Consider the following 26,540-nt stretch of genomic DNA (forward strand, 5'->3'; position numbering starts at 1 on the left):
GATGTAGAATGCCAATGCCCTTCCCTACAAACATGGTCTTCGGGAGGAGGTGCCAATATGCACATTACTGACCAACTTAAGGAAGCTGCAGATGTGACTCCCCAGTTATCCTGGCTTGGGAAAGTGAATAGGGGAAGGGAAGGGAGCCTGGGAGATAGATGCCCCCCCGCCCCACTACTGGTGAAGACAGAAGGGATTTTCTGCAAATGAGTTACAAGGGGAAGCTGAGGAAGGATGAAGTCCAGAGAGAAGATATACAATGGAGGACAGGAGAGCAAAGTTAACATTTGAATCCTGAGATAGTTTTTACTTTGGTCTCTAGGAAAGTCCTACTTATTGTCCAGCTATAATTTTCTCTTTCTTTTTTAAAAGATTTTATATATTTATTCATGAGACACACCGAGAGAGGCAGAGACATAGGCAGAGGGAGAAGCAGGCTCCCTGGGAGGAGCCTGATGCAGGACTCAGATCACGCCCTGAGCCACAGGCAGACGCTCAACCACTTGAGCCACCCAGGCGTCCCTAGTTTTCTCTTTCTGCATTGTAATTACTCTTTTAAGCTGTCCTGCCCTTCATTAAAGCAAGTCACACTGGGCAGCCCAGCTTCATAAGATGGTCTTGGGGGATCCCTGGGTGGCGCAGCGGTTTGGCGCCTGCCTTTGGCCCAGGGCGCGATTCTGGAGACCCGGGATCGAATCCCACATCGGGCTCCCGGTACATGGAGTCTGCTTCTCCCTCTGCCTGTGTCTCTGCCTCTCTCTCTCTCTCTGTGGCTATCACAAATAAATTTAAAAAAATTTAAAAAAAAAATAAGATGGTCTTGGGGAGAATGAAAAGGTGTGGTGGTAAAGGGGATGGGGGTCCTGCTCTACCCTCCTCTCATTGCTGAGGTTCATGAGGAGGGAGCAAAGTTTCCTTAAGGTCTCTACATCCCAAGCTCCAGGTGATGACAAGCATTATGAGATGTGATGAGAACTTAGAAGAACATTTAAATACGGCAGGCCAGCTCCCAGTCGAAACAACTCAAGGGAGATCTAAGCTAAGCCTTCCACTTCTCTGCTTATGTTAGATGAAACCCACCTCTGAAGGTGGGTATTGGGGAGAGGTAAACATCTATGTAATATTTTTAAGGGCATTCATCTATTCACAAATATAGAAGTCCTACTAGGTACCAGGCACCTTATATTACATGTTTTGTTTTTTCTAAGTCACGGAAATCCTTGGTGAAAGAAGATAAGGGAGAGAAAGAGGAAAAAGCACTCAATAAATCTTGGTTGAACGAATGAATTGCAAGAGCCAGATGGCATGAGCCTTAAATGAGCAGGGGTTTTTCCATGAGGCTAAAGAAATAATGATCTGGGAGTGGCTTTTGAGAGCGGGGAAGGCTCTGCCCCTGCCTCCTCACTCTGTGGTTGTGGAGAATGGCAGCTCCCTGTGGAGAATGGCAGCTCCCCTGGAGACGGGTGCTGGGTCCTCAGTTAGGCAGGAATTAGAGAAAGGACCTCTGAAGGGGCTGAGGGCTTCTGGAGGGCTACAGGGAAGGTTGAGGAGGGAGAAGTGGGAGGTTGGATCAGGGGAGAGGAAATGCAGAAGAAGGTTGATGGAGGATGAAGCCAGCTCTCATTCAGACAGTGGCTGAGGATTACCAGGATATGGGGCCCAGTGGGATTAGCTTTTAAATAGTCCTCCAAACTGGTGCAATTAAAGGCTTGATTATGCTAATTCCAATAATCATCAAATAGCTTCTATTTTCAAGGACCTGTGATGTGAAGCTCTGGTGAAGCGCTTTATAAACACAATCTCATGTCATTTTTACAATGCTGCAAAGCAAGTAGCATCCCCTTTTTACAGAAGAAGAAACTGAGGCTTAGAGAAGTAATTTATCCAAGGCCACGCAACTAGTAAGTGGCTGTCATTCAGACCAGGTGCGGAAACCCCTGGATGCTAGGCTGCCCCCAGTATCTGGTCTGTCCTGACTGGGGCCAGTCCAGCCTGTGGCGTTGGTTGTATTGGTGGCATATGGGGAACACCTGGAGGTGTTCCTGATCTTCACCCATGCAGCTCCAGGCCCCAAGCCAGAAGCTCTCACCACACCTCTGAATCCCACTGCCCGTAATGCCTGAGATGCCCATAGACTCCACCCACCTTCTGCACACAGCTGTGGTCCCAGAGAGGTATGGATGCATCATTCTTGGTGGAAGAAACAGAGCTGTGTAAGAATGTCTAACAAACAACCCTGACCTAGACCAAGGGTCCGAGACGGCTGCCCCAAGCCAGTGATGCTTGAGAAAAGTGAAGATGAGCTAAAGGTAAAAACAGGTGGGGTGTGGGGAAATCACCTAGAAAAAATGTTCAGGTGGTTGGGAGTGGGGTGTTCATGTGTGTTTGAGGAAGTGAATGGAAGCCAGCACAGCAAGGAGGGGAGCCAAGCAAGGGGGAGAGTGATGCTGGATGAGGCTGGGCAGAAGGCAAGGGGAGGGTAAGGAGTGGGCTTTTTAATCCCAGGAGCAATAGGAGGCTATCAGAAAGTCATAAAAGGAGAGTGACGTGAGAAGACTGAAGAAGGGCTGAGCAGGTGCAGTGAGATCGTTTAGGAGCCACCGTAGGAATCCAGATAAGACACAATGGTAGCTGGGATCAGTGAGATACCGGTAGAGATGAAGAGAAGAGAGTAGGTTAGAGAGATGCTTTGGAGGTAAAACTGACAGGATTTGGTGATGGCTCCTAGGGCTCCAGCTTGCCTGTTAGGTGGACAATGGTGCCATTCACTGAGACAGAGAACGCTGGGGAGGTGAGAGAGCAAGTTAGGTCTTGGACGTGCTGCGGTTGGGTGCCTTTGAGACATCAAGTTGGAGATGTTGACTAGGCAGTTAGCTAGGCACCTGCTGGCTGCTTAGATGGGAGGCTCCCCCGGGCTGGAGACACACAGGTGTGAATCATCAGCAGATGCACGATAATCAAAGCTATGGGCATGGGTGAGATCACCGGGGAGAGTCCACAGCAAGGGGGTGGGGAGGCCTGGGAATCAGCCTTGAGGAAGATGAACATTTGGTGGAGGAGGGGGACCCTGCAAAGAAGCCTGAAGAGGAGACCAAGGAGTTAAGAGAAACGAGGAGAGTACAATGTCCAGGGAGTCAAAGAAGCTAGTGGTTTTTTTGTTTTGTTTTGTTTTTGTTTTTGTCTTTTTTAGAAGCCAGTGTTTTAAGAATGTAGTAATCAAGAGATCTAATAAGATGGATACTGAAAGAGGGAAAAAAAGGCCATCCAGTTTGAGACATGGAGGTCATATCTCAAGCATCATGTTCTGGGGGAGCTGTGGGAAGTGAAAGCCACATGTGACTGAATGTTGGAGCGACTAGGAACCCATAATGGCCAGCAGTGAGGAAGTGAGCCAGGTGGAGGTTGCAGGGGGCAGGTTGATAGGAAGGCTCCAGTTGGGAGGGTGCTCAGAGGAAGAGGAGATGACACTGATTGAGTGGCCTAGGCAATCAAAGACAGGCAGGAGCACTGGCCTGAGACAGGAGGGGCAGTTTCTCCAACGCAGTAGGGGAGAGGGCAGATGTAGGGAGACGTGGGCTGTGCCAGGGGGAGACTGGGGGAGCTCCAGTCTGGTGGCTTTAATCCTCTCTGTAAAGGAGCAGCAAGGTCACCTCTGCCATCGAGGAGGAAATGGGCTGGTGGGAGACTTCAAGAGGACAGGGAAGGCTGAAAACAGCCATCGCAGGGAGCAGGTGGAGAAACATGTCAAGGGCCCATATGCCGTCAGGGGCTATGATTTATGGGAACATCAAGCTGACCTGTCGAGTCACTTGGCTGCTTGAGCACAGCACAAGAAGGCAGATAGAGGAGTGCCTGCCTGGCTCAGTTGATAGAACATGTGACTCTTGATCTTGGGGTTATGAGTTCGAGTAGAGATTACTTAAAAAAAAAAAAAAAGGCAGATAGGAGGGCTCCTTCGAGCTGCGCGTGTGCCTGACACATGTGATATAAAGGCAGAGAGGCAGAGTTTGAGGTATTGGCAAGTGTCATTGAAGTGTGGGGCCCTGGCTTCTAAGTTGGCCAAGAAGAGAAGTGACACAAGGAGAGAGCTGGTGTGTGAGGAAAACACTAAGAGGTCAACAGGGTGGGGGTCTGATGAGACCAAACAGCCATCTCAAAGTCCCATGAGCAAGGTGGGAGCAGTTGGAGGTGCGTTCAGGGATGGGGACAAGCCCAGTAAGAATGGGTGGCCTGGAGAGCCTGCCTGGCTCAGTCGGTGGAGCATGAGACTCTTCATCTAAGGGTTGTGAGTTTGAGTCCCACGTTGGGTATTTATTTGAAAATAAAATCCTAAGAAAGGAAGAAAGAAAGAAAGAAAGAAAGAAAGAAAGAAAGAAAGAAAGAAAGAAAGAAAGAAAGGAGGAAGGAAGGAAGGAAGGAAGGAAGGAAGGAAGGAAGGAAGGAAGGAAGAAGGAAGGAAGGAAGGAAGGAAGGAAGGAAGGAAGGAAGGAAGAAAGAAAGAAAGAAAGAAAGAAAGAAAGAAAGAAAGAAAGAAAGAAATGGGTGGCCTAAGTGGCCTGTGGAAGATGGGCATTGTGATGACGTCAAGGAGCTGGCCTATCTGCACTTGTACCCAAGTGACCCAGGCCGATGGCAGGAAGCAGCAAAAGCCACTGGGAAGTCCCCTCAGCTGCAAACAGAGGCAGGGCCACTGGGTTTGGCAAAACGGAGGTGAATAGTCATTATGTCAAGAGCCATTGCCGTGGAGTGTTGGTCGGAGAGCGAGGTCGTAGGGGGTTGAGTGTGAGCACGGGATGGAAGAGTGGAAGCTTCATGTACAGACAGGCTCTTGGGTTTGCTGTGAAGGAGAGCAGAGAAATGCTCAATCTCTCCCACTCTGAGGGGGGTGTGGGGGCAAGGCAAGGGATTTTTCTTAGGATGGGAATGACCTAACATGACTGCAAGCAGGTGGGAATGACACAGTAAAAAAAAAGGGGGGGTGATGGAGTGGGGGGAGCAACCAAGTCACAGAGAAGCCGAAGCATCCTGCACACGGGGGGGGGGGGGGGGGGGGGGGGGATCAGCGCCTGCTGTGTGGGGCGCATCCTCCTGGGAACCAGGATGGAGACTGACATGAGGAGACAGGGTGGGTCGGTGGATTTGGTAGTGGGGGGATGATGGAGTCCTCCTTTGGGGTTTCTGTTTCCTCAGAGAAGCTTCAGGCCAAGTCCCCAGCAGAGCGCTCTGTTGAGAAATTGACCCCTGGCTCATTTTCCCCCCTTAGAGTGACTCATCAGGAAGGAATGAAGGGCATCAACCCGGCTTTTGTGTTTGAGGCCTGGGCCTTTCTTCTCCCGCCCCACACCTGAGAAGGTAAACACACTGCTTTGCAGTCTCAACTCCTTCCGAGGGGGCTAAAAAGGAGAACACCCCGTATCTCGTATCTCGGGGAGCTGACTGGCCAACACGGAAGACGGGGCCAGGGGTCAGGCATGCCCCCTCTCATGCTGACAACCTCCAGAAAAATAGCTGTGTATCACCAAAAATGCCAAGAACTCAAGGCTGCAACTTGGTGCATCTAGGGGAGAGGCCCCCTTCAAGAGCCTGGATGGAAGGAGTTTGGGGGGGTCCCCTTACTAAAGCCCAGGCTGAACAAGTGAGGCCCCGCAGATGAGGCCAAAAGGAGGAATCCCCAGAGCAGCGACGGCTGTGTCCCTCACAACAGCCGCGGCCTGGAACAGACCTCAGCCTTCCCCTGCAAAGCTGCGGAGCCCAGATTGTTTTGGGGGGGCTGTGCAGGCCCGGAGGTCTTGGTAATTGGAGGGGGGTGAAGGAGGGTTGTGGGATATGGAATCCTCGCTGGTCTGCTGGGCAGGGACTCAAAGCTGAAGTTAATTTGATTTAGACCCACGAAGAGATTATTTACGACCTGAGTTTGAGGCGAGTGTCCGGTGGGCCCAGGGCCTGGACAAAGGGCAAAGGGTGAGTGGGAGCTGACATCTGGCTCTCCCCTCACCCGGCACCCTGGGGCTGGAACACAGCAGACACAGAATGACCACGTGGTACCACTCGGCCTTCACAGATGAGCACAAGGACGTCCCTCCCCTCCAGGCCCAGGGGCAGGGAGGCAGGTCAGTCCCACATGGACCCCGTGCTCACAGAGCCTTGGCTCTTCTCCTTCCACAGCTGTCATGCACTCGCAGGCCCAGCCACCTGAGGCTCTGGTCTGAGTGGCCCTGGGGCCTGGGACTCTGGCTTCTCTGCCTTGGCCTTGTGTCCAGTTTCATGTGAGGCCCGGGCAGGCTGCACATAGGCACCCTCGTGCTGCCTCGGTCAACACTTGACCATGTGTGGTACCAGAAGCTGGGCGCTCAGGGGACTGGGGCCCGATGGGCTGAGTTTCCAAGACCACTGCGTCCTTGGGGTTGGCGGGGGGGGGGGCCTGAACAAGACCCTGGTTAGCACAGCAGTGAGTGGGGGCTGCTGGCTCCAACCGCAGGAGTGTAGGGGCCTTGCCTACCCAACCTCCAAGCATTGTGGTCACAGACCAGGCTGTGCTGCGCAGAGGGAGCTGGCCTGCCAGGGCTTTAGCCCTAGTGAGGTGCAGGCTAGCAGGCATGGGGGACAGCAGACATCACCAGCCCCTCCTCGGCATTGGCTGCGCCTGTGGAGGCCCCAGGAGTGGAAGAGCTCTGAGGCTTGGTCAGGGAGCTTTGCCCTCCCTCGTCATTTACGTCTGATGGGTCCCTGAGCACAGAAGAGGAACATTTACCTTTTCACTCCCTTACAAATACATAAGGAGCACCTCTGGGGTACGGGGCCCTGTGTTGGCTACCGGGCTATGGCAGTGGACAACACAGTCTCATCCCTCCTGCCCTTGGGGAACCCACAGTCTGCGGGGTGGTGATACCTAGTGCTTAGCACTTCAGCAGGCCAGCCCTTGACCCAGCCAAGGATTAAGAATGGCTTCCTGGGCATCCCTGGGTGGCTCAGCAGTTGAGCATCTGCCTTTGGCTCAGGGCGCCATCCCGGGGTCCTGGGATCGAGTCCCACATCAGGCTCCCTGGATAGAGCCTGCTTCTGCCTCTGTGTCTCTGCCTCTGTGTGTGTGTGTGTCTCTCGTGAATAAATAAATAAAACCTTAAAAAGAAAGAAAGAAAGAAAGAAAGAACGAAAGAAAGAAAGAAAGAAAGAAAAGAAAAGAAAAGAATAAAAGAAAAGAAAAGAAGAAAGAAAAGAAAAGAAAAGAAAAGAAAAGAAAAGAAAAGAAAAGAAAAGAAAAGAAAAGAAAAGAAAAGAAAAGAAAGGCTTCCCATTGGAAGCAATGGCTGTAAACAGGTTCCCAGGTACCATTTCAGGAAAAGCAAATCTTAAGGGGTGTTATTTAATGACTACATGCAAGAGATTTTAGGACCAAATTGGTTTTATATGGATCAAAACCCCCAAAATCAGAAACTCTGTCTCTCCCCCTCACCTCCTCCCTCTCCTCATTTTTCTGTACCCCTAACTCCTAGCTTTTTTTTTTTAGTTTTTTTTTTAAGATTTATTTATTTATTCATGATAGACATAGAGAGAGAGAGAGAGGCAGAGACACAGGCAGAGGGAGAAGCAGGCTGCCTGCGAGGAGCCTGATGTGGGACTCTATCCCAGGACCCCAGGATCAGGACCTGAGCCAAAGGCAGAGGTTCAACCACTGAGCTACCCAGCTGCCCCTACCTCCTACCCTTTATGTCTCTCAAGGAGCTCGTGGTCTCCAGTCTCTCTCTTTCAAGGTTTACAGGACTAGTGACTGATTGAATGGGGTGAAGGGGTTTTTGTGGTGTCCGTGTTTGTGGCCCTGTGGCAGAAAGAATGAGGATGCCATGACCCGGGGGGGAGGATTCCTGATGGCCAGCAGATGTGCGGCGGGAGAAAGTGGGAATTCGGTTTACCCAAGGAACCTCCAGGGAGTGGTATGGAGAAGGTTCCTGGTTAATTGGAACGGAGCTCAGAAGGGAGCCCAGACTGGAGACGGGGCGGAGGTCATGGGCACACAGTGGGCTGGATGGTCCCGGGGCAAGGAGCAGAGGGGGGAACGGGAGGCCTAGGATAGACCCTGGGAGGAGCAGGGGATGGCAAAAGAGCTTGAGAAGGGGTAGCCAGTGAGGACGGTACAGGCCACTGAAGCCAAGGGGAAGTCGGCCAAGAACAGGCTTAATTGGCTAAAAAGTATATGTTTTTAAAATCAGAAAACAGAAACGAGAAACTAAACCGGCTCCAAGCTCAAAAAACCAGGCAACATGTCTAAAGATACATAAAACTTACAACACCTCCCCCACAGTACACCAAAATGACCAATGGGTAAAAAACCACCGACTGGGAATACTCATTTTTGAGCTATTTGTCATCGGGACCTAATTGTTGCCCACATTTGTGGTCCATCCCGTCCTCGCACACCAGGGGGCGCACACGCACTGCTTCTGAATCCGCGTCCTGCGCCAAAGCAGGCAGTGAATTAGGTGACAACCAGACCTTGACCCTCAGCCCAGATCCCTAGAGCCCCCCTCCCCCCCCCCTGCCGGCCCAGGAACGCTGTGATCCCTGCGTCCAGGTGCCTCAACAATCTTCTATTTCTCACCTGACTTCCAGACTCACGAGGGTATCAGGGAGACCCTAGATCAGAGACCCCACAGGGGTCAACTGCCCGAGGGTAGTAGGGGCGGGTTCTCATCTGTCCCAGGAAGGAGAGGGCTGTGTGGCTGATTCTTAAACAGCGGTGACATGGACTGGGAGGGTGGGTCTGGAGCAGATGGGGAGGGGAGTGCTTTCGTGTCCCCGTGTGTGGCGCTTGCTTTGGAGCTCACCGAGTCTCCCCTCTGAGTGAGGACTTGGAATGAATCTTCAGGTAAGTATAGGTTTAGCCCAGAAATTTATAAGGTCAGCATTTGAGTTTGGTATGAGAAGTCAGAAACTCAGTACCGTGGGATTTTGTTTTTGTTTTTTTATTTATTTATTTAATTTTTAAAATCAGGTTTGGGAGACATTTATCGTCTTGAGCTCGGGAACCAGTGAAAGACTTGATCCAGGCTCACAGTTGGAATTGGTATAAGTATTAGGGTGTTGGCTAGCCTCTCGTTCGTGTTGACATCAGGTCAGATAAGAGGAGGGCGAGCCCCGGGATGAAAATTTATGTGGTGTTTCCGCAAAGCTAGTCCCATTAGCCTTGCGTTCTAAGATTATTATCAGAGTTGGGGCAAGTTAGGGTCTTATATTGCCCCCAAGGATTTGTGGGGTTTCAGGTCAGTATCTGATGACCCAATCCAATTCTGGAATTGGGAATCCCAAGTCAGAAAGTACTGGTGTTGGCCTGGGACTGGGAGTGCAGTATTGGAGTTTTATGTAAGTCTTGGGGTTCAGAAGAGAGTACTGGGGTTCATAGCAAGGTAGCCGGCTGTTGGGCTTTAGGGTTCACAGAGGGATCTGGGGCTGGGCATTAGTGCTGGGGTCCATTTGCCGACCAGAGCTGGTGCTGGTGTCACTACTAAGCTTCGGCAGGTAGAGATGACAAAGGGGTTTGGAGTCAGAGCTGGTACTTGGGGTCGATATGGGGGTGCCAGGTGAAAGGACTACTTGTGCCGAGGTGGGGGCAGACTTGGGGGTTCGGAGGCAATATTGTTTGGGAGTGGGCCTGGGCTCCCCGTCAGGCGCAGAGGTGTGGGAGGAGGAAGCGGGGCCCAGAGGAGGCCCCGGCGCACGGTCGGGGCGGGAGCCCCCGCTGGCACGCGGGCCGCGGCGGGGAGCGCGGGTCGGCCGCGCTGGGGCCGGGCTGTGGCCTCGGCGGCCTGGCTGCTCGCGGCTCCGCGGGCCCGAGCGCACGAGGGGAGGGGCGGCGGCGGGCGCGCGCACGGCGGGGGCAGGGGCGCGGGCGCGGGCGCGGGGCGGGCGCGGTGGCGGGAGAGCGACCCGGCGGCGGCGGCGGGAGCAGCGGCCCCGGCGGCTGGGGGGGGACATGCGGACCGACGGCCCCTGGATGGGCGGTGAGTGACCCCGGGCCCCCCCCCCCGGCCCCTCCGCACCCCGGCTCCCGCCGCCCCCTTCCCCGCGTCCTCCGAGCGCGGTCGGCGGCGCCGCTTAGGCCGGGCCGCGCCCCCACCTGCCGCGCCCGCAGCCCCGGCGGCCCCCCCCGCCTGGCGGCTCCTCCCCGCGCCGCCCCCGCGGCAGACGCGCCCCCCGCCCCCCCCCCGGCCCCCCGGCCGCCCCCGCGCGCGGGCGCGGGCGCGGGCGCGGGCGCGGGCGCGGGCGCGGGCGCGGGCGCGGGCGCGGGCGCGGGCGCGGGCGCGGGCGCGGGCGCGGGCGCGGGCGCGGGCGCGGGCGCGGGCGCGGGCGCGGGCGCGGGCGCGGGCGCGGGCGCGGGCGCGGGCGCGGGCGCGGGCGCGGGCGCGGGCGCGGGCGCGGGCGCGGGCGCGGGCGCGGGCGCGGGCGCGGGCGCGGGCGCGGGCGCGGGCGCGGGCGCGGGCGCGGGCGCGGGCGCGGGCGCGGGCGCGGGCGCGGGCGCGGGCGCGGGCGCGGGCGCGGGCGCGGGCGCGGGCGCGGGCGCGGGCGCGGGCGCGGGCGCGGGCGCGGGCGCGGGCGCGGGCGCGGGCGCGGGCGCGGGCGCGGGCGCGGGCGCGGGCGCGGGCGCGGGCGCGGGCGCGGGCGCGGGCGCGGGCGCGGGCGCGGGCGCGGGCGCGGGCGCGGGCGCGGGCGCGGGCGCGGGCGCGGGCGCGGGCGCGGGCGCGGGCGCGGGCGCGGGCGCGGGCGCGGGCGCGGGCGCGGGCGCGGGCGCGGGCGCGGGCGCGGGCGCGGGCGCGGGCGCGGGCGCGGGCGCGGGCGCGGGCGCGGGCGCGGGCGCGGGCGCGGGCGCGGGCGCGGGCGCGGGCGCGGGCGCGGGCGCGGGCGCGGGCGCGGGCGCGGGCGCGGGCGCGGGCGCGGGCGCGGGCGCGGGCGCGGGCGCGGGCGCGGGCGCGGGCGCGGGCGCGGGCGCGGGCGCGGGCGCGGGCGCGGGCGCGGGCGCGGGCGCGGGCGCGGGCGCGGGCGCGGGCGCGGGCGCGGGCGCGGGCGCGGGCGCGGGCGCGGGCGCGGGCGCGGGCGCGGGCGCGGGCGCGGGCGCGGGCGCGGGCGCGGGCGCGGGCGCGGGCGCGGGCGCGGGCGCGGGCGCGGGCGCGGGCGCGGGCGCGGGCGCGGGCGCGGGCGCGGGCGCGGGCGCGGGCGCGGGCGCGGGCGCGGGCGCGGGCGCGGGCGCGGGCGCGGGCGCGGGCGCGGGCGCGGGCGCGGGCGCGGGCGCGGGCGCGGGCGCGGGCGCGGGCGCGGGCGCGGGCGCGGGCGCGGGCGCGGGCGCGGGCGCGGGCGCGGGCGCGGGCGCGGGCGCGGGCGCGGGCGCGGGCGCGGGCGCGGGCGCGGGCGCGGGCGCGGGCGCGGGCGCGGGCGCGGGCGCGGGCGCGGGCGCGGGCGCGGGCGCGGGCGCGGGCGCGGGCGCGGGCGCGGGCGCGGGCGCGGGCGCGGGCGCGGGCGCGGGCGCGGGCGCGGGCGCGGGCGCGGGCGCGGGCGCGGGCGCGGGCGCGGGCGCGGGCGCGGGCGCGGGCGCGGGCGCGGGCGCGGGCGCGGGCGCGGGCGCGGGCGCGGGCGCGGGCGCGGGCGCGGGCGCGGGCGCGGGCGCGGGCGCGGGCGCGGGCGCGGGCGCGGGCGCGGGCGCGGGCGCGGGCGCGGGCGCGGGCGCGGGCGCGGGCTCTTCCCCGGGTCTCTATGTTCCCCCTCCCCAGGTCTCTCTTTTCCCCCTCCCAGGTCTCTGTGTTCCCCCTCCGGGGGTCTCTATGTTCGCTCTCTCTGCTCCCCCTCCCCCATCTCTGAATCTGTCTCCCCGGGTCTCTCTCACGTGTGTCCTATTGGTTTTTCGGTGTCTCTGTCTCCCACTGACCAGAATCTCTGCCAGCCCTCCTCAGGCCCCCTCCTCATTTCTCTGGAATGCCGCCTCTCTGGTTCTTCCACCCCAGGGTGGGGGAGGGGCTAGCCTTTCTCCCCATTTCAACACCCCCCACCCCCACCTGGCTCGGTGCAGGGCCCCCACCTTGAAACAGGTTGGGGGTGGGAGCACCATACCTGAGCTGTGAGCTGGAAGGGAGGGGATTCTCTGGATTCCCTTGAGGGCCACCCGGCAGAGCCTGGGAGACTGGACTGCTGAGTGTCCATGAAGGTTCTAGTTTGGTTCCTGAAGAGACAAGGGCAGGGATCCAGAGTGACCTGGTGCGGAATCTGGCCAGAAAATCCAGGGAAGTGCATTGGGGTGGAAGGCCTAGAGAAAGATCCAGGGGAATCCTTCTGGGGGATCCTTGGTGGTGAGGGATCCCCTGGGAAGGGAAGGGACTCTGCCAAGGGATCCTTTGGGAGGCATCAGAGACCTGATGGGATCCAGAGGAGGGTCCTGAGAGGAAATCTCAGAAAATTCTATGCTTGGCGCCTTATTAACTCTTGCTTCAGGAAGCAAGAAAATCCCTGTTTTTCACTGATTGTATGAATGAGCCTAGGGCTTCCAGAAGGAGCAGGTGTAACTTCCCAAGCACAGCCCCCAACATCCGCAGCCTGGGGCATAGGCCACACACTCGCATACACGCACACACCCCTCCATTCCCACACTCAGCTCACCCCACACACACTGCACACCCACTTGCCTTCTTGCCCTCACACTTGCAGACTGGGGCCTGCACAGCAGCCAGAGCTCAGGAATCTGCTTGCACGCCCATGCACCACGCTGTGTGCTTGCTTGTGCCCTCACAGCACCCCTTTGCACATCCTGGGGAGGGGTGTGTGTGCACTCACAGTCTAGCGTGCTCTCCGGCACCCACCTTCTTGCACATCTTGGCTGGCTCAGTTTCCCCCTTATTATTGGAAATGTGTCTGTAGTTTTGTTTTCTTTTCCAATTGCTCTTTCTCTTCCCTCTTTTTTTCCTTTAACAAGGAAATTGTTTGAATATTATTCTCCCCCACCCCACCCCCCACCCCCACCCCCCCCCCCCCCCCCCCCCCCCCGTGCGCCCTGCGACTTCTGACCTCCTCTCTGTTCAGCCTTGTTCATCCCATCAGCATAGGGGTGGTGTCCAGGGCGTTGAGTTGGGGGCCAGTGAAGCAGTTGGTGAGGGGTGGCTGAAAAGCTTTTCTTGGGAATTGGGTTGATATGCAGCAAAATGCTGGCCCTGGCAATTTGCGGTCTCTCCACTCTGCCCTCAGGAGTTCAGGGCCCTCCGTCAGGGGGAAGTGGGACCCAGGCCTGTTTGATAGCGACTGTGACATGTGTCACAGCTTCTCCACTCTCCAGCCTGTCCCTTCCTGCACCTCACTTTTACCCCCTGTGAAATGGGACCACCAGTCCAACCCCGATCGGGCCCCAAGGCTGCTGTGAGAATCTCAGGGAGCCGTGTGGCAGTGCATCATCAACAGTGGCAGGCCCTTCTCGTGTGACTTGACACTGTTGTGTGCTTGGGCCAAGCTTGCAGCCAGGGCCCTGCCCTTGAGAAGCTCTTGGTCCCTGGGGGAACAGACTGCATCATGGGAACGCGGAGCAATTCACTAACCTCTTATTGATTCCCGACTGTGTGCCAGACACTGGGCTAGGCACTTTCAGCCAGGCTGCCCTGCTTCCTCGGGGACTAGCAGCTGCGTGGAAGAGGCAGCCCTCCCCTCAGGAACCACTGAGGTTGAGCTCAGCATCAGCTCATCTAAAGCAGCCGCGGTCCAGAGCTGAAGTCACAAGGCCGGGGAAGCTGCCTCTGCATGAGGCAAGGGAGAGTTCAAGGGTCACAGTGAGATGAGTTCCGGAAGGGACTGAGAGGGGGCTCTCTGAAGTGGGTTTTGAGGAATGAACAGGAGTTTTCCGATTGAACAAAGGGCTCTCCAGGCAGGAAAAAAAAAAAAAAAGACTGTGAGTGAAGACTCTGAGGTTGAGGTGTTGTAAGGTAGCGCAGATCACAGAGGATCCTTAACGCTCTGTAAGTAGCTGTGATTTTACTCTGAGAATATAGAAGGGAGACACCAAAGATTTAAAGCTTGGGCAGGGGTGGAATGAGCTATGATCAGATTTACATTTCTGGAAGAGGATCTGTGGCTCTGGGAAGCGGATGGACCCAGGATGCCCAGTGAGGGGAGTGTGGATGAATCAGGCAAGAGGTGGCGGTGTCTTGGATAGGGCAGTAGTGCGGAGCCACTTAGAAGGCACATTTAATTTATCAGGACAGGGTGATTTATGGGAGGCGGGGGTGGAAGAGAGGAAGAGGAAGGGGTCCAGGCTCCTGGGGGTGACCCCGTGGGGCCTCAACTGAAGGCCTCACTGAGCTGGGAACAGGGAGGAGAGATAGATTTAGGGGGCAGATAAGGAGCTCGAGCTTCTGGTTGGACTTGTCGTTGAGGTGCTTGGGACACTTGAGTTCCAGGAGGGGCTGGAGTGAGGATCTGGAGTTTGGGAGAGAAACTCAGGCTAGAGGAAGGGCGGAAAGAGGTCGAGAGAGTGTGGGGCCGTGCCCTGCAGTGGTTAGTGCAGGCTCTGGTTCCTCGCTGCTGAGGTGCCATTCCTCTTGCAGCAGTGTGACCTTGAGCAAGTTGCTTAAGGTCTCTGACTCCGTTTGCTCCTTTGTGGGATGGACAAGAATAAGACAATCCATGCCTCGTGGGGTTGTGACGGGGATTAAGGTGGAACATGTAGAATGTGCTTAGAACAGGGCCTGACCTCTAGTCAGCATGATATCTCAGTAGCATTAGAGATAGCGTCGTAATCGTCATCAACGGGGCTGGTGCACACCCACCCCCATCAGAATCCTGGGGGGGGCAACGAGGTGCCTTTGAAACTTAAGGTTAGGGCACCCGCCCGTCTAAGCTAATTGCAATTCCGAACTGAGGTGAGCAGGTTGGGGGAGCTCAGCAAGGAGCCTGCGTGGCCCCCAGCTGCCCACCCTTCATCTGTGGGCCTGGGAGTGTTGCTCAGGTGTATTTGACCTTCCGGGGGGCTGGTGTGAGACTATAGGCCTCAGCGTGCTCAGGACCCCCTTGCCCCACCCCACCGGGGTCCTGGGCGTCTAATGAGGCCCTGCACTGGTCTGAGGTCCAGATGCACTGGTCTCTGTGTGTCCCTAACTTCCAGATCTGAGAACAGTGGCTTTTGCTCCTCAGTGGTGGTTCAGCTGCTGCCTCTGGGGATTGTACCCGGTGTAGCCAGAGGACCCGCGTGGGAGGCTTGCCGGGTCTCTCCCTGCTCCTCTAGATTTCGGGCTCACTCCTGGTCCCGCTGCCGGGCGGGGTTCCAGGTGCGGGCATGTGACCGAGAGCCCTGCTGGGGGCCAGCCCCGGGCTGTTGCCAGGGCCTCTTACCTGATCCCGGTCATTGCTGCCCAACCTCACTTCTGAGGCCTTCCTGGGTGCCAGCCAGCGATTCCAAACTTGGGTTCAGAACCAGTCGGTCCTTTCCGAGTAGTTTTCTAGTTGGCTTTCTGGGTGCGTCTGGTGCCCTGGGTTTGTCCCAGGATGAGTCTAGAGTGTTTCTGGGAGCTGCTGCTGGTGAATGTAAGGGGTGACTGCCTGTCTAGGTTGTTTCGGGGCCAGTTTGGTTCTGGGCTGCTGTGGTCCTGGGTACTGTCCTGGCCGTTCCAGAATGCTGCCCTGGTGCTGTTCTGTGTACTTCAACGTCTTTCCAAGTGCCAAGTTTTGTCTGTGCCCGTCTTGTCCGTTCTCTGACCCACCGCCAGGCCATTTTGGACAAATACCTCTTTCCAGGTGTGACTCCTGGTCATTTTAGAGCACTGCTCCTGGCGTGGCCTTGGGAGTGGCGTTAGTGCCAGCTGGCTTAGGGGACCCCTCCCATTCCTGCCTCAGACTGTCCCCTGCCCCAGGGTCCCTGAGCAACGGGAGAGCCAACAGCCTCACAGGCGGCACCAGGAGGCCCCAGCGGGCGTCCCCGACAAACCGGCCTTTGAGGCTGGGACATGGAAGCTGGTTTGTCTGGCCGGACCCGCCCAGCAGTCCGTGTGCAGGGAGCAGCGGCCACAGGGAACGTTGTGGAATCTCCTGGACCTGGGCGGGGAGGCACGCGGCCGTCCTGAGGGCCAGGGCTTGGGTCGGGCAGGGGCAGGGGCCTGTGGGACTAGAGAGAGGGTGAGCTGCAGGTCCGCCCGGGATGGCGGTGGGTTGGCGAGGCTCGCCTTGGGCCCCTGGGGGCCTTCCGTCAGTGAGGACGCCCCGTGTTGGCAAAGGCCGTCGGTCTCGAGGGGGCACGATCCCAGGTGCGGGAGGCTGGCTATGGGTTGGCGCTCCTGACCCCCGACCCGGGGGTCCGTTTGGGGAGGAGCCCCCCGCGACGTGTGGCCTTCGCTGAGAGGGCCCCAGGGCCCGCATCGCTGAGCTGGGGTGTGGTGGTGACAAGACTGTGTGGGCCTGTCCGCACCCCACCCCCGGGACGGCGCCCACGCTGGTGGGGGGCTCTGTGATGATTCTGGAGGGAAGAGCAGGGCTGAGTGGCTGTGTGTGTGCCGGCGGAGGAGGCATCCAGGGGCACACCTTCATTTTAAAAATTATAGAGAAGCAGAAAGTCAAAAATAAATATTGCTGCTGAAGCTTCTTTGAAGGCTGCACGTATGCCGGTGTGGTTCTTCCGAGCTGGGGTGTTTTCTCTGAACTCATTCATGTGTTCATCCACCCATTCGGCACATCCTGATGGAGCACCTACTATGCACCTGCTCTCCACTGGGTGCTGGGGACACGCACCTGAGCTGGGCACACACCAGGCGCATGGTCATGACTCAGGGACCACTCAGCAGTTGTACGGAAAAATAATTAGCAGGGCTCCTGGGTGGCTCAGTCGGTGAAACATCTGCCTTTGGTTCAGGTCCTGGGATCAAGCCCCACGTCAGGCTCCCTGCACAGCAGGGAGCTTGCTTCTCCCTCTCCCTCTGCCACTGCCCCTGTTGTGCACTCTCTGCGTTTCTCTCTGTCAAATAAACAAAATCTTTTTTAAAAATTAAAAAAAAAAAAAAACAGGCAGCCTGGATGGCTCAGCGGTTTAGCGCCTGCCTTCAGCCCAGGGTGTGATCCTGGGGTCCCAGGATCGAGTCCCATGTCGGGCTCCCTGTGTGGAGCCTGCTTCTCCTGCCTGTGTCTCTTCCTCTCTCTTTCTCTCTCTCTCTCTCTCTCTCTCATGAATAAGATTTATTTATTCATAAATAAATAAATCTTTTTTAATATTTTATTTATTTATTCATAGACACAGAAAGAGGCAGAGACATAGGCAGAGAGAGAAGCAGCTCCATGCAGGGAGCCCGATGTGGGACTCGATCCCGGGTCCCCAGGATCACACCCCAGGCTGCAGGCGGCGCCAAACCGCTGTGCCACCGGGGCTGCCCAATAAATAAATCTTTAAAAAAATTTTTTTTAAAGGGGACGCCTGGGTGGCTCAGCGGTTGAGCGTCTGCTTTTGACTCAGGTCGTGATCCTGGTCCATTGGGCTCCCCGCATAGAGCCTGCTTCTCCCTCTGCCTGTGTCTCTGTGTGTCTCATGAACTAACTAACTAAATCTATCTATCTATCTATCTATCTATCTATCTATCTATCTAATCTATCAATCTATCTTAAAAATAAAATAATCCATGTAGTCTGGGATGTCATGGAAAGCCTCCCTGAGAAAGTGCCATTGGCTCTGAGATCAAAGGGTACGTGGCACAAGAGCATGGGCAGCATATTTCAGGCACTGACAAGGCTGGAGACTGCACAAAATGTGGCACATCTGAGGAGCAGAAGAGGAAGTTCTTGTGGTTGGCTGGCAGGCCAGAGCTTGGGCAGGTGGGGCTGCAGAGGTGGGCGGGGCCTCAGTTCTGCTGGAGGGGTGGTGGCTGGAGGGATGTGCTGGAGGGGTGGTGGCTGAAGGGGTGACTGGAGGGATGGTGGCTGGAGGAGTGACTGGAGGGGTGACTATAGGGATGGTAGCTGGAGGGGTGACGGGGAGGGATGGTGACTGGAGGTGTGGTGGCTAGAGGGGTGGCTGGAGGGGTGACTGGAGGGGTGGTGGAGGAGCGCAGACACCAGTTTGCCGACTGAAGTGGGGGGCTCAGTCCATGCATGTTGCTCACGGCTGGTACCTGGATGAAAGCCCCGCACATAGATGCTCAGGAGTCCTGAGAAGAGTGAGTGAGCGAGTGAGTAAAGAGATGGGCATATTTACTGAATAGTTTTTCCCCCCTTAAAGAGCAAGGTTTTTTTTTTTTTTTTTTTTTTTTTTTTTTTTTTAAGATTTTATTTATTCATGAGAGAGGCAGAGACACAGGCAGAGGGAGAAGCAGGCTCCATGCAGGGAGCCTGACATGGGACTCAATCCTGGGTCTCCAGGATCATGCCATGGGCCAAAGGCAGGTGCTTAACGCTGAGCTACCCAGGGATCCCCAAAGAGCAGGTTTTGAATGTCTTTCTGTGTCGGGTATACTCTGCTGTGATGAAATTCTTGGTGTTTTCTCATCCTTTACTCTCTCTCCAGGAAGGAGCGGAGACCCCCATGCCCTGCCCTCAGAGCTGGTTGTCCAAGAGTGACTGACGTGAGCCAGCAGAGACCTGGTGAGTGTGCCCCAGGAGGTGGCAGGGGTCAGGGGCACAGAGGGATCCCATGAGCCAGGCTGAGCACTCGGATTGGGATGCAGGCTGGTGGTGAGCCACGGAAGGGTCACCACTGGACACATGACATGGTCCAGTGTGTATATGGCTGAGTGACGGCGAAGGAGCAGGGAGGTGGGGATGGAGGTGGAGAGAAGAGATGTGAATGCTGTTTTGGGGTGCAGAGGAGACAAGACAGGGTGAAGGGCTGAATGTAGGACATGAGGGAGGAGGGGAGGTGTCAAGGATGGTGCCGGGTGTCTGGCCAGAATGCTTGATGGAGGTGGGTGGGGAGCGAGATACAGATCGTCAGCTGCTGTAGGTGTGAAATAGGCTTCTGGGACTTCACACTGGGATCTGTCTGCTTCTCCATTCTCCACGTTTCTGAGGAAAAGTCTGTTCCCATCAACTGTACGTTGTGGTAGGAAGAGCAGGGGACTCCTGAGATCCAGGTACCTCCTACTGTGTCTCTTTCACGTCCCCTTCTCCTCCTGTCTTTCTACCAGAAGCACAGAGCAGGTGGGGTGGGGCTGGAAAGGGTGAAGTTGGAGATAGAGCTGATGAGCCTTGGACATCTGGCTAAAGACTCTAGACTTGGGATCCTTGGGTGACGCAGCAGTTTGGTGCCTGCCTTTGGCCCCGGGCGCGATCCTGGAGACCCGGGATCGAATCCCACATCGGGCTCCCGGTGCATGGAGCTTGCTTCTCCCTCTGCCTATGTCTCTGCCTCTCTCTCTCTCTCTCTCTGTGACTATCATAAATAAATTAAAAAAAAAAAAGACTCTAGACTTTTTCCTGAGGGTTATATGGAGTCACTAAAGGTTCTTAGGCAGAGAAGCATCATCTGTGGATCCATCTTTCCATCTGCCCATCCGCTCAGTCCTGAAACTGTGTCTACTATGGAATCAGGCAGTCAGATTCATTTGAGGGCCGTGATCACCTTTGCGTTTCTGTAAGGCCGTGGGGGCATTGGTTTGTGTGCAGGGTGGACGGGGAGAAGCCTGAGGCAGGAGGCCCCCGGAAGAGGTATACAGACCCGAGGCCTCACCAACATCGGTGGTTGGCGCAGAGGCACACAGATTCGGACTTACTGACCTCTTGGATGTGTGGGGTACAGAAAAGGGACAATTTGGCTGGCTTGGGAGCCCAGGTCAGCGGTAGCGCTCGTCACTAAGATGGGGACCTGGACGAGGGACGGGACAGGGAAGGGTAAGTTCTGGTTGGGTCATCTTCCGTAGGTCCTGGAAGGCCCAGCCCATGGCTCTCTGGTTCCTCTCCCTGCCCTGTGGTTCAGGGCCCAGTCGGGCCCACTGAATACTCCTGTCCGGTCAACTGATGAGGAGTGTCATGATGGGCCCAGCCTAGGCAGGCAAGGGGATGAGCGTGCATTGGGTGTCTGCTAGGGGCCAGGTCCTGTGTGTGGCGAGGTGGACATTGGGGTAGCATAGAGGGTGTGGCAGGAAGGCTGTGTCACCGGTGGGAAGGGTCAGCTGGGGAGGGTGGATGTGGGGCTACCATGTGTCCCTTCACCTGTCCATCCTCAGATGTTGGGTCCCATCACCTGGGAGCCCATTCTCAGCAAAAAACATACCTGAAAATGGAGCTGTATCTTCTAGGGAGGCCACTTGCTGAGGCATGTGTGAAGGGCCGTGGGACATGTGTGTAAGGCCTGGCTCCTGGAGGCAAGGCTGACTTTGACGGGGAGGGGAAGATGTCCTGAGGTCCTGAGGCCCACGTACAGCTGATACAAGAGCCAGGCTGGGGTGCCTTCTGGTAGAGAGTCCAAGGTGCTCCTGGGGGACTGGGCTCTGGGGTCGGCCCTAGCCTGCATCAGCAAAGCATCTTGCTGTCTACGTCAGGGTTTCTCAACCTCAGTACTGTTGACTTTTTGGACCAGACAATCCTTTGTTGTGGGGGGCTGGCCTATTCCTGTAAGATATCCAGCAACATCCCTTGTTTCTTCCCACTGGATGCCAGCAGCACCTGCCGCCCCACCCCGCCTCCTCCACTCTTGACAATGAAAAGTGTCTGCAGACATTGCCTGACTCCCATGGGGTTGGGGGGCAGATGCAGGATCACCCTGGATTGAGAACCACTGGCCAACACCACCTCTTACTGCCTTCACTAAACTGGGGGGATTTACAGGGATGGGTCACCTGAGCTGAGTTCTGAGGGGTGAGTAGGTGGCTGAGGGCATAGAAGGGCATTCCCCCCAGTAGAGAGAACAGCAAGTACAGAGGCCTGGAGGTGCTGCTGAGCGCTAACCCCAGGGAGGCTCCGCCGCCTGAGGAAGGAACCCAGAACGCTGGGGGCTCAGGGTCCGTAGCTGTAAGCAGGTGCCTCCGCTGGTCCCCTTGGTCTTTGCCAGCTTCACCCCTGGTGGCCCTTGTGCCACCTGGAGAGACTCTGGGATGCTCTTCCTCAGATCCCCTCCATTCCCAGGGGGGCCCAAGGAGCTGAGGGCTGTGAGAGGGTAGGGGGCCCAGCTGTAGGAGGGTGGGTGGGCCGCTGCAGGCTGTGCCCACAGACTCTGGCCACCCGGCTGTAAGAGGGAAGCTGCCTGCTGCCGGCTGCCTCCTTCCTCGGGGCCGGGGTCGAGGCTGAGACTGATTTATTCCTGTCATAATCCGGCGGTCGGTTTGGTGAGAGTTGGAAACATGTTGGTTTTCCTTCCCAAGTGTAACAAGGCCTGTTTCCGCCTCCGCGGCCGCTGCTGCAGTGCCACGCGGTGAACTGTCCAGGACATGACAAAAGGGCTCGGTTAGCTGCCCGTGGGTGAGAGCGTGAACGGCTCCGGCGCTCCCCGCCCGCCCCGCTCCCAGGCCCCTGTCGCCCAGGCGCTGGTCACTCCTCTAGGCCGGCCCCTCTGAGGGGGGGCCCGGGTACCCTCCTCTCATTGATGTCCATTTTGGGGCCCCAGCCTCCAGGGAGCCGGGGTCCTGGTCTGGGGGTGGGGGAGCTGTAGGAACAGGTGGTATTTGGAGACTAATTAATATTTGTGAATAATAACACGTGCCCAAGGGAAACAAATCAATCTGTGTTTGCATATTCATGAAGAGGACTCAGAATGATCCCAGCTGTTCTCCAGCCAGGGATCCCCCCCATCTCTGGCATAGCACGGTGTCTTGGGGTGGGAGGGACCCACGGCTGGCCGGGGTGCTTAGGTCGGGCTGCACGGAGGTGACGTGGCCTCCCTGTTACCTGCACTTCCATGACGTTCTTATTTGCATCTTGTGGCTTCGTGTGCTTCCTTCCTTTTTCCTCAAAGCAGTGATTCCCAGACTCTTCGATTTCGCAAACCAGTACACTTTGCAAAAGTACTTGGGGTTCAGACACAGGAATGGCAATTTTTTATTTTGCCAAGTAAGGACATTATAGAAAATACTGCTCTCTGCTGTCACCGTATTGCATACAAGAAAGGACATTTTAACACCAAAACACAATTTGAGAAGAAAGGACAGTTCTTCCCAAGAAAGGGCATTTGGCGGCTTTACACTGACGTAGCAAAGAAAAAGGATATATCAAAACCATTCTGAGTGTAGGAAAGCCGTGCCCACTTATGTCCCTGAAACGTCGCCCAGTATGGACGCACAGCATTGTTTTCCTGCCCAAGTACGTCAGGGAGGTAGAACCAGTGGTCCAGTGCATTTCAGAGACAAGCCTTCGTTAACGCCCGGAGCTCAGGCCTTGCTCTCATCTTAGCTGTCAGGACCCCAGGCTCACCCACCCATGCTGGGGCAAGTGGACACTCGGCCCTTAACACGGTCACGCTGGATTCAGAAGGTTCTCGGCGACCCCAGTAAGGTCAGCATCAGTCCCCCGCTCCCTGCTCCTCTCCCACCTTCTCCCCACAGGTGACCCCAGGCACTCTGGGGTGGGGACACGGTGAGGCCCAGGGACCCAGGACTCGGAGGAGGGGGTCCCGGAGCTGGGGCAGCTCGCTCTTACCAGAAGCTGGTGACGGAGAAGCCCTGGCTTGGACAGCATTGTGGTTGCCGGAGCAGTTCCCTGAGAACGTGTCCATGTCTGTGTGTCTCCTGTGTCTCCGCCTCTGGGTAGCCTCATCCCTGAGTCCATGGGCCTCTGGGAGAAGCTCTTTGCAGAGAGAGGGAACGTCTTTGTTTTCACCTTCTCCACCTTGCCGTGTCTGCACAGCTTGCTGGTATCCCAGAGTCAGATACATAGGGGGCCCTCGGAGTCCCCGAGTAAGTGTCACTCATCTTCTCACCCTGGGGGCCCAAATTCTCTGACACCCATGGCCCAGAATCTCATCCTAGACTGTACCATGTGACATCTGTTCTGGAGTTAGGCCCCATTCATGGTGGCTGTCCTGGGGACTCACACCCCTTTGATATCGGTACCAGGGACGGACACCCCATGACGTCTGTGTCCGGGGGGGTACACCTCTACAATGACATAATGGGAAGTTAGGCCCCTATAATGTCTGTTGGGCAACTGGACCCTCAATCCCCACTCATGCCATGTCTGGCCCGGACAGCTATGCCCTGCCACGATGTCTCCACCTGGGAGTTACGGTTCTGTGATTCCTGTACGTAGGCCCACTACGCGGGGCTATGCCTCCGTGATCATCATCCTGGGGAGTCACGTCTCACGCTATTGTGCCGTGCACTTGTACCTCTGTGACATCTCTTCTTTGTAGCTTTATCCCCTTTATTTCATGCCAGGGAGACCTGCCATGATGTGTGTTGCAGAAGGTTACACCCCTGCGGTGTCTACACTGGGGACGGGGTGCACACCCATAATGCTTGTACCTGGGAGCGAAAGCTCTGCAAATATGGTGTTGTCGTACCCCACGATGCCTGGCCTCAGCCCCTGTGCCCCTGCCTGTCAGTGCAGCATGCCCCTGCGCCGTAAACCCGTGGTCTCTGTACTGGGGGGTGACAGGATGGTTGTGTCAGGGAGCCATGCCCCTGCTGGCCAGGCAGTTCACCGCCTGATGTCTGCTAAGAGGATTCTGTTGTTGATTCCCTGGCTCCACCCCAGCGATGGCCATGCTCAGACAGGGCCTTCATGATACGGGGGCCTCCATCGCAGGCTGGCGATACTAGGCATCATGGTGGGGATGCCCTCTGTCCTGGTCACAGCCACCTGAACTTTGTGACTGCTGAGTGGAACTGCAGGCTTGGTGTGAATGGGCCCCGATGCCCTCCACGCCCCTTCAGCTCTCTTGCTTTTGTTTCTCAGCTCCCATCTAGGACTTTTAGCAAGATCTCAGGCCAGAGGGCATCTCCCTTTGTGTGTAGCCCCTGCCCCACTTCACGGCCCTGCCTGTTTTGCCTTAGCGCCTTTGCTTACCTAGCACCCTCCGATTTTAGGACCTTAGTTCAAGTTCCAGAAAGGAGCAGAGCCATCTCTGAGCCCCGTCACTTCCTCGCACATTCTCTTACTGTCGTGGATCAGCGGGTACCTGGGTCTTATCAGGGCTCTCCCACCAGAGCCCGTGGGTACCACCGCCTGGGCCCGGGGCGTGTTCATCATCACTCCCTCCCCGCTGCATCCCCTGTTGTGCTCTCAGAGCATCATTGAGGAGCTTCTCATGTACCAGCCACCTGCTCAGAGTAAGGCGTGAGTGGAGCTAGTGGGCACCGTTGTGGATCCCCTGACGCCCCCTGGGTGAGGGGCCATAGGAGAGAGCCCCTTGGAAGCTCACCATCGGGACTATAGAGCGAGAGCAGTGCATCTGCGGTGCGTGTTGTGGCCGTGCCAAAGGCTTCTCGCAGGTGCCAGGCAGACTGGGGAGGACGCACCTGGCGGAGGAGCCCTGTGAGCAATCTCAGCACAGCCTTCCCTACGTACAGGTGCCCGCCTCAGTCTGGAAGGCTGTTCTGAGAAAGCTGCTCCCTGAAGCTTGATCTGCCATGGGCCACCAGGGCAAGGGCAGAGGAGGTGTGGGTGGAATCTGCGGGTCTGCACCCCCATTCCTGGCCACTAGGGACTCCCTGTGGTTTCCTTTTGGAGTGGGAAGGTGCCATGGGAATTGGGTAGGACGAGGGTGGCCGGGCAGGGCAGCTACGACTTGTCAAGAGCACGTCCTGGCGAGCCCGGACGGGTTGTGGCTTTGGCTCCAAGCCTCGGATACCTGGATTCTGTCTGCTGCTAACAAGTCTGTGCTCTGGGGCCTGTACTCAGCATGCGGGGTCTGGCCCACTGCCTCCGGCCTCCCCGTTGGGGAGACGAGAGACCATGGGATGCCCCGGGGACACCAGAGTCCTAGGCCTGCATGGGTCTGCTACCTTCTCAGGCTCCCTGTCTCTGGCTTGTTTAGTCTGTGTGTCTGTGTCCAGTCCTGTTTCCTATTCCTGTCCCCTTATGGAGGCAAGTTGGGAACCCACAGTCTGGGACAGAACAGCCCTGTACAGATCCTCTGGTCCCAGTGACCCCCTGCCCTCCTGCTCAGGTTTACAGTATGACCTGAAGGCCTCTTATGCTGTCTCTCGCCCAACAGTATCTGTCAGGTTATCCTTGGCATTGGTGAGGAGCCTGGGTCGTCAAAGGGCTCTGGGTCTGGGTGGCCATGACCCAGTCTGAAGTCGAGGAGGTGTTGGGTGGGGGTTCGATAGGGACACTGTTCAACACTGTCTGTTGAACTAGGCTCTGGATGGTCGGTAAGGATGAGCGGGCTCTGGGGGGTGAGCAGGGGCCAGGAGGCGGCATAGGGAGGGTGATAGGGACACTGTTGGACACCAACTGACTGGCTCTGCCCTTCTCTCCATCACAGGTTGGCTGTGGCTGTGGTGGTGGCTGGCCGTGGTGCTAGAGCCCTGGATGGCCCCTGAGCCAGCCCCAGGGAAGACGATGGTGCCCCTTGTGCCTGCGCTCGTGATGCTTGGCTTGGTGGCAGGTGCCCATGGTGACAGTAAGTCTGGCCCCTCAGGGTGCAGGACCTCCCGGGTCCAAAGGTAGCGGTCCTTGTCGTAGGATTCTAGGCTGGGGGACGCGACCAGCTACCATGAAGGGCGGGATAGTCTAATACCTACCCAGACCCACTGCCCTAGAGAGACACCCCTGCTTCAGTTAGAGAACCCACCCTCCAAGAAGTGGTCCAGCCCCATGCTTCCTAGGAGCATCCTGGAGAATGCCTGCATGGCCCTTAAGGCGCTGCAGGGTGGAGTGTGTCTAACTGCAACCTGTTGTATGGAACTAGGGTGAGACCTGACCAGGATTCATGTGGTCATCGGGTGACATGCTCAGGCGTGTAGCGTGTCTGCCACTGCAGATCTGTGCCGAGGACCCAGAGTGATCCATGTCAGGGTTGAGTGGGAATAGGGGGTGGCACACAGGGAACATGTACGGGCGTGTGAATGGGGTGCCAGATGTGTCCGCAGGTCCAGGGAGTGAGAGGAAGCCAGAGCCACCACAGCCCTTTCCCTGGGCCAGACCCTTGGGATTCAGATGTGGGGATACTGAGCCCCTCCTTCCCTTTCTCCACCACCTTTAAGGCAAAAGGTCATCCCCCTTCCCCCAGCCCTTCAGCCTGGGGAGGGGGGGGGGCTCTGTGTGTGTGTGGATGTGTGTGTGTGTGCGTGTGTGGATGTGTGTATTGGGGGAAGTGGGATTGTCCCCTGCCCAAATCCAACTCTGAACTTTCGTCCCTTTCCTGCCGCCCTTCCCCCTGCCTGGCACTACGAGACTGGCCGCAGCCCGCCCCGTCACCATGGTTACCACTGCTTGGTTACTGGTGGGAGGCGGAGCACAGGGCAGATTTAGCCAATCTGCACGCTGACTGGGAGGGGTGAGGTCGGAGCCAAGGTCCCTGGGGGCAGGGGCTGTTCCCACCCTGTCCGGAGCCCAGAGGTGGCCAAGGGCCAACCTGGAGGTCAGCCTGGGTGACAGTGGGCCATAGGGCTTCCCTCACCCCCCACTCCAAGTATCTGGACACTCATCTGTCTCCTTGCCCCACCCAGGCCCTC

The 26,540-nt window shown here is 58.2% G+C and overlaps 1 protein-coding gene across 11 annotated transcripts in view; it reads left to right on the forward strand.

Annotated features, from left to right (window-relative positions):
• Positions 1 to 26,540, forward strand: part of PTPRF (protein tyrosine phosphatase receptor type F) — a 138,151-nt gene that overhangs the window by 40,509 nt on the left and 71,102 nt on the right. For 10 of the 11 annotated variants that reach the window (XM_041738178.1, XM_041738181.1, XM_041738185.1 and 7 more), the window contains exons 1-3: positions 9,887 to 9,995; positions 18,497 to 18,573; positions 25,349 to 25,486. In XM_041738178.1, coding sequence (XP_041594112.1) covers positions 25,396 to 25,486 — 91 coding nt within the window. In that variant the 5' untranslated portion in view covers positions 9,887 to 9,995; positions 18,497 to 18,573; positions 25,349 to 25,395. Of the gene's footprint in view, positions 1 to 9,886; positions 9,996 to 18,496; positions 18,574 to 25,348; positions 25,487 to 26,540 lie in introns of those variants that run through there. The other variant, XM_041738179.1, reaches the window with a different exon arrangement.

Source organism: Vulpes lagopus, chromosome 23, assembly GCF_018345385.1.
Source record: "Vulpes lagopus strain Blue_001 chromosome 23, ASM1834538v1, whole genome shotgun sequence".
In the NCBI taxonomy this organism is placed as follows: Eukaryota; Metazoa; Chordata; class Mammalia; order Carnivora; family Canidae; genus Vulpes; species Vulpes lagopus.